Below are 18,751 nucleotides of genomic sequence, written 5' to 3'. Positions count from 1 at the left end.
CATTGGCTACGATCAAAGTTAAGAATTCTTAGGGCTACGAACGTTTCGAGAATAAGGGCCCTGGGCCGATAAGCCCCGCCCACTTCGTTTTTGACGTTAGGGGGGACAACCACGGACTAATCACAATGGCGTCACCGCCGGCGAAACGTACGTGATAGCGAATGTTGTTGATGAATTCTGTTTGTTGTACTTTGGTATCCGTCGTTTGTGAATGATATGTAAAAAGGAAAATTTACGTAGTTTATTTTCAATATATTTTAGTTGACAGGTTGTATAATTGGCGAGTGAAAATGTAGTTATATCTACATGCCCGATGAAAAATCGTCTCAGCCAGCTGCTGAGATTGGGAAGCGTATTTTCTACCAAATAATCTATCCGTCATTTCACGTTCGTCTAAGATATTAGCAGGGGAAAGGTAACTGAATTATGTTGTTTGTTGTTTTTTCTCAAAAATTCCCATCGTAATATTATAAAAAACCGTGAACACAACCGAATGTTGAAGTTGCAGATCGGTTCGGTATCTATATTTTAAAGATTGTCAAAACTGCGCGTGCCACCTTTATTTATTTATCCGTTCTTTTTACTTAAATTAGAAGTTTGTGAAAACATGGGTTTCTACCTTTCAAGGAACAACGCAGGAAAACAGTATCCCGTCTACTACTTCGTCCACCTTGTTTGTCTGTACATATTATCTGGAAAACGTTACTGGACCTGTTAACAATACTGTATGTTTCCATGGATGTATCTTGACATACCCAGAAGCAAATATTCAGCAGCTAATCTGCAGCTATTCTCAGTAAAATTTCCCTCTTCAAAATCTGTACACCATCCTAAAATGACACTGAATATACGGAAATCCATTTTTTTAATAATCCTTTCAAATTTATTTTTCTATGTGTACTTTGTTGTGGAATCCTAATCTACAAACCTCCACTATAATGGACTTCATGAACTACCAGCATTTGTCTACAGGTATGTCACACCACCATAAACACAAAGAATCCAAGATACAGTCTGCACCTGTACACTGACACATCTTCCATAAATAGGAAACGTGATGCAAAATCTTTGAACAGAGGATCCACAGTTATCCGAACAATTAACTAGCATTGAAATAGAATGTTACACAACATATAAATATACTGCTTTTTCTTCAGATATATTTAACTGCTAACTACTAATGTAAATAAGAGGCAAAGAATATATTCAAACTTTAAAGCTTTTTGTCAATAAAATTACATATTGACATTATTGCTTCTTAAACAATGATAATCTTTGTTTTATTAGATCTGAGACCATATCCCTTAGGGACATAACACTAATTCTGATCTATTTCCTTTTCTGAGATACTTACTAGTGTCATCAAAATTATATTAAAGTTGCTTAACAATTTGGTAAAAGTCATAACAAAAGTTTAGGAAAACATACATGAAAATGTCCTGAAGCCTTCACCTCCTGCAATTAAACCAGTGTGCAATTTAATATGAATTTAAGCTTATTTTCCAAATAAGCATCAACAAACCTTGAACAATTTTTCCAAAACCAACATCTTAATAAACACTACTTTGGCTCAGTCTTCAAATATTGGTAACCTCCTCAAAAGCTGATGATTTCTAAGAAGTATTACATGAAATCGGGGTTGAATATTATATGTTTCAATATCCATTCCAGTTACATGAACAGTCAACAATTCTGTAAGTTATTTGGTTCCAAGACTGAATAATGCTTGGGTGTGACCAAAACGTAGCCTTTGGGTTTTTTCAAATTCTCTGGATGTTGAAATAACTTTATTATGAGTGATGATACTAGTGATCACTCTCTGAATAATCTCATTAGTAAACATATTATTTAAAGACCAAATATTTCTTAAAACAAACTAGCTATCTTAGTACCAAGTGATCGTTCAGCCATGATATGTATATAGTGTTTGTTTGCCTAGTTCTGCCTTAAATTCACATGAATCTGATATGTGAGTCAATTAAGTAATTATTTATAATTGATTGGATTATTATCTATGTTATTACCTTTCCACGTTTCCTGAAGGAGGCAAGATTCTAAAAACATACCTTGCTATCATTTCCAGTGAATTATAATTAAAATGACAGAACTATGTTATTACTCCTAAAATGTACCAATGTACTAGCCCCACCCCAACCCCAATCCTACATGTAAAATAATTATGCTGTGACAAAAAATCAAAACAAATAATGTTCACATAGTTAGGAAATAAACTTATATTTCACTCCGTCCGATATTCCAGAAAGTCACTATTCTTCTCACATACTTTTCGTCTCCGATCCACATGGAGTAAGCTAAATCAATTCAAAGTCCCATCTCTTTTATAGAAATTTTGAAATATTTAAGACATGGTTTTATAGACACTCATTTGAATTAGTTTTGATGTTTGGATATTGCGTGATAGGCAACCGCTTTAGATACTGTACTGTACATAGGCCTTCAGATTGTGCTTTTGAAACTTTAAAACATCCTAAAATGTGTGACAAATTTAAGAATATCTAATCGCGAATGCAACCATATCCACCACATTGTTCTTTAATGTAACAAGTTTTACTATTTCGGTCGACCCTAACCGAAATCAGCTCGCTGTCAGATTTGTCATTTCAGGTTGATGGTGTACCAACTCAATGCCCAGTAGTGACTAAAAACGTGAAGCAAAAACAATTTTGTAGTTACAAGAATTGTCCGTGTTTATAACACTTGCAAAATCCTAAACTGCTATTTGTTGTCATCTATTGGTAATGCTTTTGCTCATGTGCGAAAGTGTGTAAATTCGTGTAAATTCGCACCTTCGAGCAGACGTAGGTTTCGTGAACGACGGTGCCGACATTTAACTGCTCGTTAGGCCTATCGCATTCCTTGATCCGCCTCAATTTTTTTGTCTTGATCGTAATGGTTTTGTTAAAGGTACACATCAAATCACAGCAATATGTAATAGATATAGCGAGTGTAAATGGCATAATTCGAAGCACATCGCTTCGGAGGCATCGTTTGACCCCGGAAATAAGTCTAACAAATCCACACAGCGCGCCCGGCCTGCTGATTGGCCAAAATTGACGCATGCGCCAGTTTTGATTGACAGACTGGATCGGTCTATTACAATACATTCAATGAGTACTCAAGTGAACCCGTAACTTTATATTTTAAAGGTCACATGCAACGTAAAACACAACTTTGCAGATTCTGATACCTTTCGGTATGGACTTACCGAAACAAATCGTCAAAAATGCAAATTCAACTCATAAAGTTGAAAAATAACGCGATGAAAAAAAACGCGCGAAATCGGAGTTCAAACGTTTCACTAATTTTCCCCCGACTTTTCGGGGAAAACTGGTTTCAACAGCTGGGCTGCGCTCATACCACGTGCGCAGTGAAATAGGTTCGCGCAGCTTGGAAGCGGGTTGTCCGGTGAATACTCGGTGAAGGCTTTGGTGTGAGCTATTTTTCTAATGTTTTGTTGATATCTCACAGGCGCGAGCTTTTTATATGTTATGACAATAAATTAACTGTTTACATAATTTCATTTCTTACCGAGTCACTTTCTCAATTCGATACTTAAAAGCAATGTCATTATTTAGCGTTGACAGAATTTCTAACTGTGATATAGATATGTCGTTGTCACAGACAAAACTCAATGTCTTGTTTTATTGACACCTGTGTGTCTGCCTGCCTGTCTGCTAATGACAATATTCAATACACAGCTGCTATCACTGACCACATGCAATTTGAACTTAACACCAATCAGGCTATACACCATAAACAAAATGCATTGATTTATGGCCCGAGTTCGGTATCTGTCACATTATGTAATTACACAGACAGGCAGGTGTGATACTTGAACACATGACATGTTATGATGTCTGTTGATTGCAAAATGTTATACACAAAAAAATGAGCATGTATTTACAAAACCCAACATCTCTATATATACACACACAATGAGCCGTGAGGGAATCTGCAAATGAACCAGCCGTTACACTTGAGTGCACACCCACCCGCTCTGCCTGGGTTCGGTATCCCGGCTGCTTCGTTTCTTGGGAAGTAAACCGAAGTACACAATATTGCACTTTTGATTTGCGATTGTACGCTTATAATTTTGTTTATATGTTTTTTCATAACCAGCAATGTATATTATATGTCATGAATAAGTGATAATTGTGTTTTAATTATGTTTGATTTTTTGGTTGCATGTGACCTTTAAACAAACTTGGTACAGCCTTAGAGTTACTTCCCTTGCTTTCACTGTCCATCTCATGAACTTTGTTTCTCAAAGAGGGTTGTACAACTGTTCATACCGATGTGAATGTACCTTTTTGTCACAAAATATGATTTGGTAAATGTCGGACTTCAATGAGTGAACTGGGTTTAGAAAATTTTACCTAGTGTGAGAATTTCTCTACTTCATTAGAACTTCTATTAAACAGATGTATGAAGGACATTTTGTTTTGATATTTATACTGTTCAAGCGTCGGTCAAACACCTTAAACACGCACTTTACATAACATATATATATATCTTTTCAACAAAACCTAGAGAATAACACACCCGTGCAGATCCGGGTTACAGTTGGTCTTCAGCAACCCACCCCTGTCGTATAAGAGGCAAGTAACAGGATCGAGTGGTCAGGCAGACTTGGTTGACACATATGTCATCCCCACTGCATAGATACTCATGATGTTGATCACTGCATTGCCTGCTCCAGATTCGATCATTTATAGACCGCCACCATAGAGCTAGAATACTGGTCAGTGCTGCGTAAAACAACAACCAGGCATGCATTTAGGATAAAGGACTCATACATCCAATACAATTAGCCTACACGGTAGGATACTGAAGTGAATCCAGTGGCGGATCCAGAGGGGTGGGGTGGGTCTGGGGGGTTTCGACCCCCCCCCTCCCTTTGAAAATGACTTAAGATCACATTGAAGAATTATATTTTTTGCGTTGGCGCAGCCCCCTGAACCCCCTCCTTTCAAAATTCATGGATCCGCCCATGGAATCAGTCTTGCATAGTATGAATCTAGCGATGAGAAAAAACATACCTCTGTGGTAAATGTGACCATTTGATCGACTACGGGTACTATATCCGTAGGTACTACTCAGTGAACGCCCCATTTAAGGTCTACACAAACAGACCCACCCGATGTCATGTCAAACAGAACTATAGAAACGTCGTGTGCTCAGTTCTGTTTAGCTATTACAATACACCATCGCACAACAAGCAGTGATCTATAATACACGAATGATTATATAGCAAGAGTTTTGAATGAAAATCGTCATCGTTAAAATCTACGCCCTGGGGCATCTGTGCTTTCCACGCGCTACAGCTTCCTAAAACAAACATCTCTCACTCAGACACAATAATATATTTGTAGCATTATGGCGGGTCCCTAGTGTGTGGGAGAAAGAATTCAACCGGTGTTGGGTCGAAACTGCTGATCGAGATTGGCGATCAAATGGATCGGGGGCCAAGCTCAATGATTTGATTGAAGGTGTGTCATCGTACTTCAAATCACCGGATTGTCTGGTCCACATTATATTTATAGACAGCCGTCACAGAACTTGAATATTGCTGATTGCGGCGTTAAATAAACTAAAATACAAACTATCGTACCATGGTTTTCGGTCTGATATGTAGAGTAACTCAAGTTCAAGGTAATCAGATTCATTACCAAACAAATAATATAAAAGAACAATTTTCATTTCACGGACAGCATATGCACCAAATGTTCAATCTCTAAATCAAATATTAATTTCCGATTCGATACCTCACTTGCTTGGTGGATCAAGTCAGAGCTGATTGAGACTGAGTTTAGTGAGACTGGCGTTTGTTCAAGAACGTGTAATGATACATCACGAAGAAATCAGGAATGTAGGACAGTGTAGATTCTATAATGTTTTCGTGTAGGTGCCCTGTTTTGAAGTACTTTTCAATGGGCAAGTCCATTACTAAGATATCGTGGCTTATCACAAGTATTCCATGTAGGTACATTGCACATGCGCATGACAAATGACGTTCATACATGGAGAGTCGTTTGGTATTTGTCTAAAATTCTACTAGCAAATAAATCATGCCAAATTCTGTGGATGAAGATTTTCTTGAATGGTTTACCTGTGAAAATAAGACGTAAGTATTTGTTCTACAATCATGTCGTGGTCTTTATTAAACGAAAGACTGTCGATGGTTTGATGAAATACAAATATCTTTTAGTGGCCCTAAAGGGATAGCCAACTCTAGGGTACAGGCGAACGTGAGAAATGTGATGTCAAAGCAAAACTATATTTATATCAGTTCATTTTCACCCGTTTTCATGAGAGTTTATATGGTCATTTAATTAATTTTCAGGACAAAAACGGGGGTGGGGGTACGCACCCCTGCAACCATCCACCCCCTCTCTGGATCCGTCTATGTACACGTATATAGTGATGAACCGGTACGTCTAACCAATGGTCGATAAAAGGAGCAAGGATCTCCAGGTCACGTGATGATGTGGGTTAGAATTGGTCTTCAGTAACCCATGCTTGTCGTAAGAGGCGACTCACCTGACCGTGGTCAGGCTCGCTGACTTGTCATCGTATCCCAACTGCGTAGATCGATGCTCATGCTGTTAAACACTGGATTGTCTGGTCCAGACTCGATTATTTACAGACCACCGCCATAAACTGGAAATAGAACTGAACTGACTGTTTACTACAATTGCAACCTCTCACAGTCACGGCACAGACCCGTGTCAAGTGTTTGAGATTTGCATTTTGCAGTAGTGTAGGACATTAGTGCTAAAGGACCCATATCTAGGGTAAAGGTAATGGCAATCTATTGAGGTATGTAGGAATCAGGAAGTGTCTAGGACCTCAGCCGAGTCACAATTGTAAGCGGGTGGTTACGTGTGGGTGTATGGACGTTTGGTTCATATGTCGGTTTGGGCAAATACTGGATACACAGCGGGGGAAACCAACGCCCGCCCTTCTCGCGGAGTGGTATGCTATATATAGGCTAGCCATGTAAATTCTGTTAAGTACATGTATCTGTGCGAGGTGACATACTAGCGGGCGGACCCATTACAAATTCAACCTTCCTGGTTGCCTGGGAAAACCATCCCATTAGACAATCAAATATGGCCCCTCAAACATACTTTGCGGTAAAGGCAGAGCCGAATTTTAAACACAAATTCGTTACTTTACTGGTTGGAAAGATATGACAGATTTTATTCACTTCTTGTCTGACAGATTTAATCAATTAATAATAATGGATTTCTATGACGCCTGTCATCCAACTCGAAGCTGTTCAACTGCGCATCACCAAGTTTACCACGGATAACCCAAGCTGCCTGTGAGGCTCTAGAAGGTTATAATCACATGACTTATCCCACCGGGTACCCATTTTCTCTGGTGAACTGAGGCAATTTTGAACATTCTGACTTGATTAAGGTGAGAACACATGTATCACATGTGCTTCGTTGTGGGGACAGGACTGAAGTCCTAGAAACTCAGGAGTCAAGCTGCCAAACAAAGTCACCCATCCAAGGACTCTCCGCTAGGGTCAAAACAATAATATAGCTACCATCAATTTTCAGTCAGTTATTAAAACCCATATTCTCCAAAATTCTTCCAGGCCTGGGAGACTCATGACGTCCCCGATTCCACAGTCAATACAGACTGTTCATCAGCATCTCTTCCACAGTCCATACAGACTGTTCATCAGCATCTCTTCCACAGTCCATACAGACTGTTCATCAGCATCTCTTCCACAGTCCATACAGACTGTTTGTCAGCATCTCTTCCACAGTCCATACAGACTGTTCATCAGCATCTCTTCCACAGTCAATACAGACTGTTCATCAGCATCTCTTCCACAGTCCATACAGACTGTTCATCAGCATCTCTTCCACAGTCCATACAGACTGTTTGTCAGCATCTCTTCCACAGTCCATACAGACTGTTCATCAGCATCTCTTCCACAGTCCATACAGACTGTTTCTCAGCATCTCTTCCACAGTCCATACAGACTGTTCATCAGCATCTCGTGGTTTTGTGGAATATCAGGGATTAGCCATTATTGAATATACTTGTTAAGCTTTCAAGGATGCTATTTTACTCCTGTCCCTATCTTTCAGACCATGTCAGGCACGGAATACCTGACAGATAAATACTGAAGCATCCAAGAAACAGTTCCAAGAAAATATATATGTTGAGTCCCAAAGGTTTGAAGGAAGCTGCTGGGTTATTTTGTTCCTATACAATATAATCATCAACTCATAAAATACAGTATTCCATAAAGGAATATGCTTAACATATAACACAATGATGACACCTTTTTGAGAACTTTTATTACACAAAAGGAAAAATGTGCTCATCTCCTGACAGTCACACTTTTCTTTCCATTCCGGAAGTCTGAGTAAGGATACAAACATGGACAACAAACATCACTCTCCATCCACAAACATAACAATGCATGACATTCCAAACTGACATGAATTTCCCTGTAAGAACAAGGAAAACACCAGAGAATTCCTTCTCCATAACAGATTATTCCTTTCACTCCTCTTGAGCGAAGAACTGAGATGTTGATTTAGGATGAGTGATGAAGATACACACGGATTTAGAGCAGCTGAACTCCAGATTCCCACACATACCTACAGTATAACTGTGCATGATTAAAGTATGAACAGTATCTCAGTAACATCACTGCTAGTGTTTCCCCCAGGATCCAAAATTCTGGGCGACAGAATTTCAAAAGGGGCACATTTATTCCAAAAGGGCCATGCAATGGCAGATTTCCAAGGATTATGTGAAGTTACAGATGCATATGATTGTTAAAGGCCCAAAGAGCATAGTTATTTCACTCAAGTTCACCATGAAATAGAAACTAAAACCCATTAGGTGCTAATATCAATTATTGTATTAAAAAGAAGGGCAGGGCTGCACCATGCTAAAAATGCCTCAGGGAAACACTAACTGCATGTCTGCTTGCTGTGGAAGGAAGCACAAAATGATCTATGTCTTACATGTTTACCACTTTGGTGAATGCACAAGTACGGCATGGTACTGACAAAACAAAACATGTTATCAGAGTGAATCTTGGTTTCTAACCACAATAATGTTTCTGGCACCCTAAAGAGATGAACATGTGCACAACAAACTGTGGCACCTCAACAGTCTGCAACATTCCAAGTATACCCCCAGTGACTTGTATGACTGGGGCACCTGTTCCCTAGCTATGGGGAGAGATGTATGACAAGGAACGCAAGGCGGATGCAGCACAAAAATAACGCAAGGACATTAACTTCCACATCAAGTTCATGGCTTCATATTTGTTTCTCTGTACACTGAACAAATGGTACAAACATGTCTTTAGTATGGTGTGAGAATTTCAGAAATAAATGAATTTAGGAACAAAATATATGACACATAAATACATAGTTCAATAATAATTATGCAAATTTGTTTTTGATGTAAATAGTTTCTGGTTGGATGATGCCTCCGGTGAGCTCCTCCTCCGCTCCTTCCAGCATCCACTCGTGGGTACACACTTCTAGAGCCTCCCACTCAGCCTTGAAGGCCTTCATGGGGTCTGGAGGGGCCATCATGGCCGACCCCGACATTTGTTCTTGCATCACTCTCGTCTGGTCAGCAGCTGAGAACAAGCAAGCGGTAAATGGTCAACATTTTTCAAAAACATTGAATGGCTTTCGGAGTAACTAAGCTGATGGCTATTTGGCAGCCACCATTTTGTCCATCTGTCTGTCTGCATGTTTGACATTAACAAGATCAAATGATCTTACTGAGTGGTATTGTCTATATGCTATCAAAATTTGGGTTAGTAGGTGTTCTTGGTTAATTTTCACTCCTAAACATGCACAAAGTAAACAATAAACAGTGATAAAGAGTATAGTTACCATTGTCTTGACCCAGTATAAGGGTGTACATGCTCCTCAGACCAAACACATTGAGGAAATACCACGAGGCCGAGCTTACCCTGAAACACATCAGTAGGACATCAATAGTGTTACCAAAATAAGGTTTAGTATATCACCAGCCAATTATTACAAGGTACTAGCATTCATCAGGATCAATATGAGAACACCCTGAATCTTTATTTCATTATCTTATACCCTCTTCAATATTGAAGGGAAGGGGAGGGTGTGGGGTTGAGTTCTGAATCGTGGAGCCTTCAAACTTGGGGCCCCGAAAAATATCAGTATCTGAATCCGAGGGCCCCTAAAAGCATCTGAAGCAAGGGCCCCTCAAACTATCTGCATCTAGGGCCCCTAAAAGTATAAGAATCTTGGGGCCCCTAAAAGTATCAGAATCTAAGGGCCCCTAAAAGTTTCAAATTTACAAAATAGGGGTTATGACAAGTACCAATCACCAGGATTACTTTCAGGCTACATTTCGTACACTAGTATAATTAAATTTGAGAGCCACAATACACTGTATACAGAATCTGTAATACCATAAAGTTAAAAGAAAATAGAACTAAAATATATGATATTTGAGATATTCTAACACACATACACAAGGCACAGAATCCTGACTTACCATGAAGCATCGAGAGAGGCCAGCTCTACTCCTCGCTGTAACATTGGCTTAAATCTAAGTGTCAGAGGGAAGGGCACCTTTGCTGTAAGCAGATGACACTCATTAAAATCTCAATGCACCAAATACCTTCAATATTAGCATTTTCATACAGATTTCAAAATTAAAACATAGACTGAACACATTGAACAGGAATTCTTTTCTTCTGTGTCTTTCTTTTGGGCTTAAGTAAACTAAACAATATCCAATTTTTTTCTACTGCACTACTAACCATTTTCTAAAATGAATACATTATCATGATTATGAAAGTTACCCCAAAAAGCCTTTTTGTCCAATGCGTACATATGACACATTAGAATCTTCAGTTTGGGCAGAATTTGGACATCAAAAGGCATCTAGTCTACTTACTGGTCAAGAATCCTGAAAAAGCCCAGTTGATCCATCCCCCAATGACGATCATTGGAAGAACATTGGTGATGTTGCCTTTCATCATGTCTGTCATCATTGTTGGGTCTGAGGAACGTACAATGAAGCTTCAGTTTCATGTTCACTTTAGTCACACATAAGGTGAAATGACCATGTTTCAAGTTCTAATTAAAAATGACTGCTTTATTAATTCAGGTGTTTAAATCTCTATAATTAGTTAATACTAAAAGTTACTATTTCTTTAAAAAAAAGCAATCCTAATACATATTAGTATATTCTAATATTATATGTATCAAGATGTATAGCATAATACACAAGTACGCCTTGACGAGATTTACCTGTCATTGGATTCTTGACTTGAGCTTCCCTCTTTTCTGTCTTGAAGAATCCCTTTTCAGCATTGTTGAAGAAATTCTTACGAACCAAGAATGACTGGAAAACAACAATAATAATAATGCATATGATTATTGTAACAATGTTTATGTAGGGAGTGAAATAATATAACAAGACGTTACGGTTATAAAATATTCTCAATCACCTTTTATCACTCTTAAGCACTATCTTCTAATCAGTTCAATGCCTTTGATTATAAGTCAACACATGAGCAATAATCTTTCTGTCTCTTATTATCACTATATCAGTATTTTTAAAAGAAAAATGTTACCTGTTTTGGTATATATTTTCCATTTTCTCTCAGTATTCTGCTTCTGATGAGTGCATGGCTATAAGAAAGCAAAGAATTAATAACACACTTTGCATGCATAGATGACAAACAGAAAAATGGCTGTTAGGCTACAAACTATTGCATCATAGTGTTACAGCACAAAGAGCACTACACAAAACAAGACCTGGCTGGGAACAAATGGAAACATGATTACTAATGTGTTTATTGTTGGTACCAATGATAGTGATGAGGATGAATAAACACTGCAGACTATTACATTTTACTAGACTGGAAGCCTTGCAATAAAAATATTAATGTTGTCAGGCTCTATCACTTTGGATTAATGTGTTAAAGCGGTGATATTGCTAACCATTAAGCGTTTGAGTGGAAGAGGCCATCAAAGGTGCCTGCAAACGTGAATTGAAGGTGCGTTTTATCCTTTTATCCACTCATAAATTCGCAAAGGATGCTGGCTCGGAAAGGGAATAAAAAAGTCTAAAGGTAGAGTTTAGGGAAACATATCCCACTAGATTTCTAAGGAAATATATTCAAGAGAAACGCTAGCCACAGAAAGCTGCGAAAAGTCTTCACTGTATGATGTATCTCTATCTGCACGCCTGTAAACCGGCCAAAAGAAAATACTTCTATTCTTCCGAAATACCTGTCAGATACTTGCTGTAATTCGGACTTCTTTTCTGAGGATATTAATATTGTGACATAATGTCTAATTATACCAATCAGAAATGTGATTAAAACTATAGGCAAGAAAACCCAAACTCTAATGTTGGAATCAAGCAGCAGTTCCGCCATGTTGGTTTTCAGAGGAAGTGAACCCAAATAGCCGGGAGTGTTTATTTTTATATATGAATAATTGCAAAATAACATCCTAGAATATGAGGACGTTGTTAATCAAAGATACAGGTTCATATTGTCAACATGAAGAATATTTGTGTATGACAAAAGCATGCGTACATGATCGCTGTCAATCACATTTAATGAATGTAAACACACAATGAAACAACCCGTCCCTCGACAACGTGCACCTGCCGGTTGACTATCAACAGAAAGTGCTTGTCGCTTTGGCATGGTCCAAAGAACTATCAAGGAATGTGATGTACATTAATGTGTCATTCCGCCATGGCAGAGTCAAAATCCAAAGTAGTAGCATATGAAAAATTCCTCAATGAAACGTTGAGAGAGGATTTAAGGTATCTTAATATTAAACAATCTTCAATTATCAGTGCAGGATTATTGGTGTACAGACAGTAATGTCTTCAATAAGGTTATGTTTCTTTTAGAAGTTGATCATCATCATCAGATTGCTTTTATGACTCTCTTGTTAAGATGTGTTAAACTCATAGATTGGAAAAGGAAGCTTTTATTATCCTAATACACATAATCAAGTAATGAATGATAGATTAGGAGACACCAAGACACAGGTTCCGACCACAAATATATTGACATGAGTGTAGGTCATGTGCATCGAAGAAAGTATTGCTGAATCTGTCATCCGCAAGTGACTCATTGTTACACTTAACTGCTCACTGATTAACAAATACAGTGTAGTGTTGCACAGGTGTGAGTCTGCTTGTTATGAGAGGCGTTTAACAGGATCTGGTGGTCAGGCTCACCAACCTGTTTTCATCATATCCCAAAGGGCCCAGATTGATGCTCATGATGTCAGTCACTGGATTGTCTTGTTTGGGCCCGTATATTTACAGACTGCCTTCATGGCTGGAATACTGCTGAGTGCGACACTAAACAGCAATAAACAAAGCTATGAAGCTATATGGTGTAAAGTTCCTACATGTGAAGACCATGCATATACATGTAGCTAACATCCAGGGATGATGATGTGTTTTTTTTTAAAAATTGTCAACAGGAAAATTCTTGATGAAAGGGACAAAGTGTATAGTCAGATTGCTGAATATCTCCAACTGAAGACAGTCATTGAAAAAACAAAGGTAAAAATGTAACCTTCATTTCAAGCTTACAACTCCCTTTCACAAATAATATGTTTGACTATAACCCAAAATTTAATAACTGTCACCTGCAGTTTTAGCGAACTTTACAGATCTTTTTTTGTAATGCAAGGGCAAGGACACTAGATGAGTATATGTCATGTGGAAGCAGTGAAGATGTCTGTGAAAGAATTTGCTAGTCATATTGATGAAGACATTTGAGCTAAATGGGCAGTTATTTTGCCTGTGAGAAACAGTCCCTGTCAACTGGTCTCAGTGAGTATATGATATGATGTACCCTGATGCTGAGATAGCCTTCAGTAGTAATACACACACTGACATCATGTCCCATTGAGTCAGGTCAACAACTGATACTTTAGTTTGATACGGTATTTCTGCTGTAATAATGTTGTTTATGTTATCTTCCCTCCAGGATGCTGATGGTGGAGAGATAAAGACACAGGTGGATCTGGGCTGCAACTTCTATGTTCAAGCCAAAGTGTAAGTCAGCATTGTGTTCCACTGTGGTTCTTGGCAGACAAAGATGGAAAACCAAGGACCATTTGCACAAATATATTTTTGTGACTATTGTTTAGTGTTTCAGTGTAAGACCTTTGTTTTTGACATTGTTTACAGATGCATTTCTGAAACCTGGATGATAAAATAAGATAGGATGGCAAAACTTTCCAAGTCACCTAAGACACCACAATTACCTGTTCAGAATTGCATCAGTTGGGCAAACATATGATTCTCGATTTGAACCTGGTTGCCAAAGCTATGTTTCTAGGTGTGTTGACACCTTGCCATGTTATTTATGTGTTAAATGGCCAGACATAATATAAATTGAATACTTTTTGTAGCATCGTTAAACAAACTCACTCTCACTACATCAATAATTTTGGCATGTGCTGATGACCATATATACCAAAAGATAATGAATGATAAATGGATATTTTTAATGAGCTATAGTCTATCTGTTGAAACATGCTCAAAGAGAAAACAACATAGTCAATGAATCATTGTGAACTCGATTTTCTTTCTCAGCTCCATGGGGTGTATACAACCCAAGTTGCCCCTATGGTAGTCACATTACTGTCTCTCCCTACCATGCACACATTCACTACTGGATCAACAGAGGCATATTTTGATGAAAGTCACTTGTTTAAGGAGACAACACATATGATTCATGTAATAGGAGTCTCCGGGCGTTATTGGAGATACTTGTATACTCTGCCCAAGTCACAAAATGAGACCCGTGAATATCCGGGTTAGAATTGATCTTCAGTAACCCATGCTTGTTGTAACTAATGGGATTTGGTGGTCAGGCTCACTGACTTGGTTGACACATGTCATTGTATCCCAATTGCTCAGAATTATGCTCATGATGTTGATCACTTGATTGTCTGGTCCAGACCCGATTATTTACAACCACCATATAGCTGGTATATTGCTAAGTGTGGTGTGGAAATCAAACAAAACAAACAAACAACTGACACTAGTAGTACAGACCTATTTGCTCACTGACATTTGACCAATAATGTGACAGTTTACTGTGTGTTTTTGCAGACCGGATACTTCCAGGATATGTGTAGCTGTAGGATTTGGCTTCTTTGTGGAGTTCACCCTAGATGAGGCACTCAAGTTCATTGATAAGAAGACAGCGGCTCTGACACACAGAACAGATGAACTGTCTAAAGATGCAGCTAAAGTCAAAGCTCACATCAGGCTGGTTCTGGAGGTGGGTCATACAAACGTCCACTATCACTGCCACATGTTGTTGTTGCATTGTTTTTTGAATAGATAATGATTGTTATATTTCACAATAGAAGATTGCATCAGCCCTACAGTATAACAGCTTGTTACATGTATATAGTTCTGGCATATTATGGGGCAGGGAATCAGGAACTTAATTGGTCCGTCAGTTCCGCTTCTCAGTAAAGACAAATGATATGTTTTACTTGTTTTAAATGGCATCAGACACAGTGGAAAGTACAAGCTACTTATTACTATTATTACTATTATTATTACCTATCTAAAGATATCCGTGTGGCATTCAGGGTTAGAATGGTGCTCAGCAACTTTGGTTTGTTGCATGAGGTGAGCTGGACAGACCGGTAACTCAGATGGATGTGTCACTTGTACCCAGGCAGCACTTGTCGCTCATAATGACAGTCACTTGTTTATCTGATCCAGCCACTTTTATGTTGCTGGAATATTGCTGAGTGCAACATTCATGAACAAACAAGTTACATGGATCAGCTACTAGTTGGCATCAATACCTTACTGTTGGGTTATATTGTAGCACTGACCCGTGAAGGTCCGGGTTAGAATGAACCTTCAGTAACCCATGTTTGTTGTAAGAGGCATCGGGTGGTCAGACACATTGGCTTGGTTGACATGTCATCGTTTCCCAATTGCGCAAAACGATGCTCATGTTGTTGATCACAGGATTGTCTGGTACAGACTCGATTATTTACAGACTGCCGCCATATAGCTGGAATATTGCTGAGTGCGGTGTAAAACTAAACTCACTCACTCACTTATTGTAGCACTGTTGGGTATTATTGGGTATTATTGTGGCAAGTGTCTGGACAAAAATAGTTTTATTTTTTGGTTGATGACATGTTTGGTCTAAAATCCAAATTGATTTTAAGAAGTTTAGTATTAGTTGTTTTCAGTCAGTTTGAACCAAGAGGTGAATTATAAGGGGTAGAGTCTTAAGTGTCTAGGATAGCTGTGTGGAGAATTCAATTGGTATTCAGCTTATACTGTTTTCAGGGCTTGAGAGAGGTGCAACTGATCAGTGACAAACCTGATGTGGAATACCGTGACCCCCAGGCCTGATGAAGCATGCAGTGAGATGAGGGGTGGAATGCTAACATTGCTGATGGAACACCTGTTCCCTTGGCCTGATTCCTGACCCCCACGCCTGATGGACCTCACCATGCCCCTTCTGCCCTGATGGACCTCACCCTGCCCCTTCTGCCCTGATGGACCTCACCCTGCTCCTTCTGCCCTGATGGAACTCACATGCCCCTTCTGCCTTGATGGACCTCATCCTGCTCCTACTGCCCTGATGGAACTCACCCTGCCCTTTCTGCCCTGATGGACCTCACCATGCCCCTTCTGCCTTGATGGACCTAATCCTGCTCCTACTGCCCTGATGGAACTCACCCTGCCCCTTCTGCCCTGATGGACCTCACCATGCCCCTGCCCTGATGGACCTTGCCCCTTCTGCCCTGATGGACCTCACCCTGCTCCTTCTGCCCTGATGGAACTCACATGCCCCTTCTGTCCTGATGGACCTCACCATGCCCCTTCTGCCCTGATAGACCTCACCATGTTCCTTCTGCCCTGATGGACCTTATCCTGCCCTGATGGACCTCACCATGCTCCTTCTGCCCTCATGGAACTCACCATCCCCCTTCTGCCCTGATGGACCTCATCCTGCTCCTTCTGCCCTGATGGACCTCACCATGCCCCTTCTGCCCTTATGGAACTCACCTTGCATCTCTTGCCCTGATGGACCTCATCCTGCTCCTTCTGCCATGATGGACCTCACCATGCCCCTTCTGCCCTGATGGAACTCACCTTGCCCCTTCTGCCCTGATGGAACTCACCTTGCTCCTTCTGCCCTGATGGAGCTCACCTTGCATCTATTGCCCTGATGGAACTCACCATGCCCCTTCTGTCCTGATGGAACTCGCCCTATCCATGTTTGAAGTCACTCTATCCTTCTTACCCCAAATGACCTTATCCTGCCCTGATGGACCTCACCCAGGTGATGAAGCATGCAGTGAGATGAGGGGTGGAATGCTAACATTGCTGATGGAACACCTGTTCCCTTGGCCTGATTCCTGACCCCCACGCCTGATGGACCTCACCATGCCCCTTCTGCCCTGATGGACCTCATCCTGCTCCTTCTGCCCTGATGGACCTCACCATGCCCCTTCTGCCCTTATGGAACTCACCTTGCATCTCTTGCCCTGATGGACCTCATCCTGCTCCTTCTGCCATGATGGACCTCACCATGCCCCTTCTGCCCTGATGGAACTCACCTTGCCCCTTCTGCCCTGATGGAACTCACCTTGCTCCTTCTGCCCTGATGGAGCTCACCTTGCATCTATTGCCCTGATGGAACTCACCATGCCCCTTCTGTCCTGATGGAACTCGCCCTATCCATGTTTGAAGTCACTCTATCCTTCTTACCCCAAATGACCTTATCCTGCCCTGATGGACCTCACCCAGTCCTGCAGGTACTCACCAAGTCCTCTTGCCCTGATGGACCTCACCCCGTCCTGCAGGTATCCCTCTTGCCCTGATGGACCCCAACCTGCCCTTCAGGAACTCACCAAGTCCTCTTGCCCTTATGGACCTCACCCTATCTCTCTTGCCCTGATGGACCTCACCCAGTCCTGCAGGAACTCGCCAAGTCCTCTTGCCCTGATTGACCTCACCCTATCCCTCTTGCCCTGATGGACCCCAACCTGCCCTTCAGGAACTCACCTGATCCCTCTTGCCCTGATGGACCTCACCCTATCCCTCTTGCCCTGATGGACCTCAACCAGTCCTGCAGGTACTCACAAAGTCCTCTTGCCCTGATGGACCTCACCCTATCTCTCTTGCCCTGATGGACCTCACCCAGTCCTGCAGGAACTCGCCAAGTCCTCTTGCCCTGATTGACCTCACCCTGTCCCTCTTGCCCTGATGGACCTCACCCTGTCCTGCAGGAACTCACCTGATCCCTCTTGCCCTGATGGACCTCAACCAGTCCTGCAGGAACTCACCTGATCCCTTTTGCCCTGATGGACCTCACCCTATCCCTCTTGCCCTGATGGACCTCAACCAGTCCTGCAGGTACTCACAAAGTCCTCTTGCCCTGATGGACCTCACCCTATCTCTCTTGCCCTGATGGACCTCACCCAGTCCTGCAGGAACTCATGCCCGGATTGACCTCACCCTGTCCCTCTTGCCCTGATGGACCTCACCCTGTCCTGCAGGAACTCACCTGATCCCTCTTGCCCTGATGGACCTCACCCTGTCCCTCTTTCCCTGATGGACCTCACCCAGTCCTGCAGGAACTCACCTGATTCCTCTTGCCCTGATGGAACTCACCCTATCCCTCTTGCCCAGATGGAACTGGTGG

At 40.8% G+C, this 18,751-nt stretch overlaps 2 protein-coding genes and 1 long non-coding RNA gene across 5 annotated transcripts; 1 reads left to right on the top strand and 2 right to left on the bottom strand.

Moving 5' to 3' along the window:
* Positions 1-8,328: 8,328 nt before the first annotated feature.
* LOC124281965 (ER membrane protein complex subunit 3-like) lies at positions 8,329-12,476 on the bottom strand. Its single transcript, XM_046717969.1, has 7 exons — positions 12,306-12,476; positions 11,645-11,702; positions 11,319-11,412; positions 10,963-11,067; positions 10,558-10,639; positions 9,915-9,994; positions 8,329-9,652 (listed from the first exon to the last, which is right to left on the bottom strand). The coding sequence occupies exons 1-7, from the start codon at positions 12,452-12,454 to the stop codon at positions 9,450-9,452; spliced, it is 771 nt and encodes a 256-aa protein (XP_046573925.1). The 5' UTR covers positions 12,455-12,476; the 3' UTR covers positions 8,329-9,449.
* Positions 12,477-12,680: 204 nt separating this feature from the next.
* On the top strand, positions 12,681-18,527 carry LOC124281962 (protein UXT-like). Of its 2 annotated transcripts, none has more exons than XR_006900008.1 (6): positions 12,681-12,852; positions 13,527-13,608; positions 14,039-14,106; positions 15,172-15,343; positions 16,384-17,386; positions 17,854-18,527. XR_006900008.1 is itself a non-coding variant. In XM_046717968.1 (6 exons), the coding sequence occupies exons 1-5, from the start codon at positions 12,767-12,769 to the stop codon at positions 16,447-16,449; spliced, it is 474 nt and encodes a 157-aa protein (XP_046573924.1). In that variant the 5' UTR covers positions 12,681-12,766; the 3' UTR covers positions 16,450-16,465; positions 17,407-17,560. The 2 variants fall into 2 exon arrangements, 1 of the variants encoding a protein (XP_046573924.1); XM_046717968.1 differs by lacking the exon at positions 17,854-18,527 and adding an exon at positions 17,407-17,560 and having other exon boundaries at positions 16,384-16,465.
* Positions 16,534-17,661, bottom strand: LOC124281963. Of its 2 annotated transcripts, XR_006900009.1 has the most exons (5): positions 17,490-17,586; positions 17,163-17,254; positions 16,854-16,882; positions 16,659-16,803; positions 16,540-16,601 (listed from the first exon to the last, which is right to left on the bottom strand). It is a non-coding gene; the product is annotated as an uncharacterized LOC124281963 (long non-coding RNA). The 2 variants fall into 2 exon arrangements; XR_006900010.1 differs by lacking the exon at positions 16,659-16,803 and having other exon boundaries at positions 16,534-16,630; positions 17,490-17,661.
* Positions 18,528-18,751: the final 224 nt, after the last annotated feature.

This window comes from Haliotis rubra, unplaced genomic scaffold (genome assembly GCF_003918875.1).
Source record: "Haliotis rubra isolate DU_JTF1 unplaced genomic scaffold, ASM391887v1 Scf291, whole genome shotgun sequence".
NCBI classification, from domain to species: domain Eukaryota; kingdom Metazoa; phylum Mollusca; class Gastropoda; order Lepetellida; family Haliotidae; genus Haliotis; species Haliotis rubra.
Note: the sequence above shows the minus strand (reverse complement) of the source record. Positions and strands in the feature narration are given on the sequence as shown.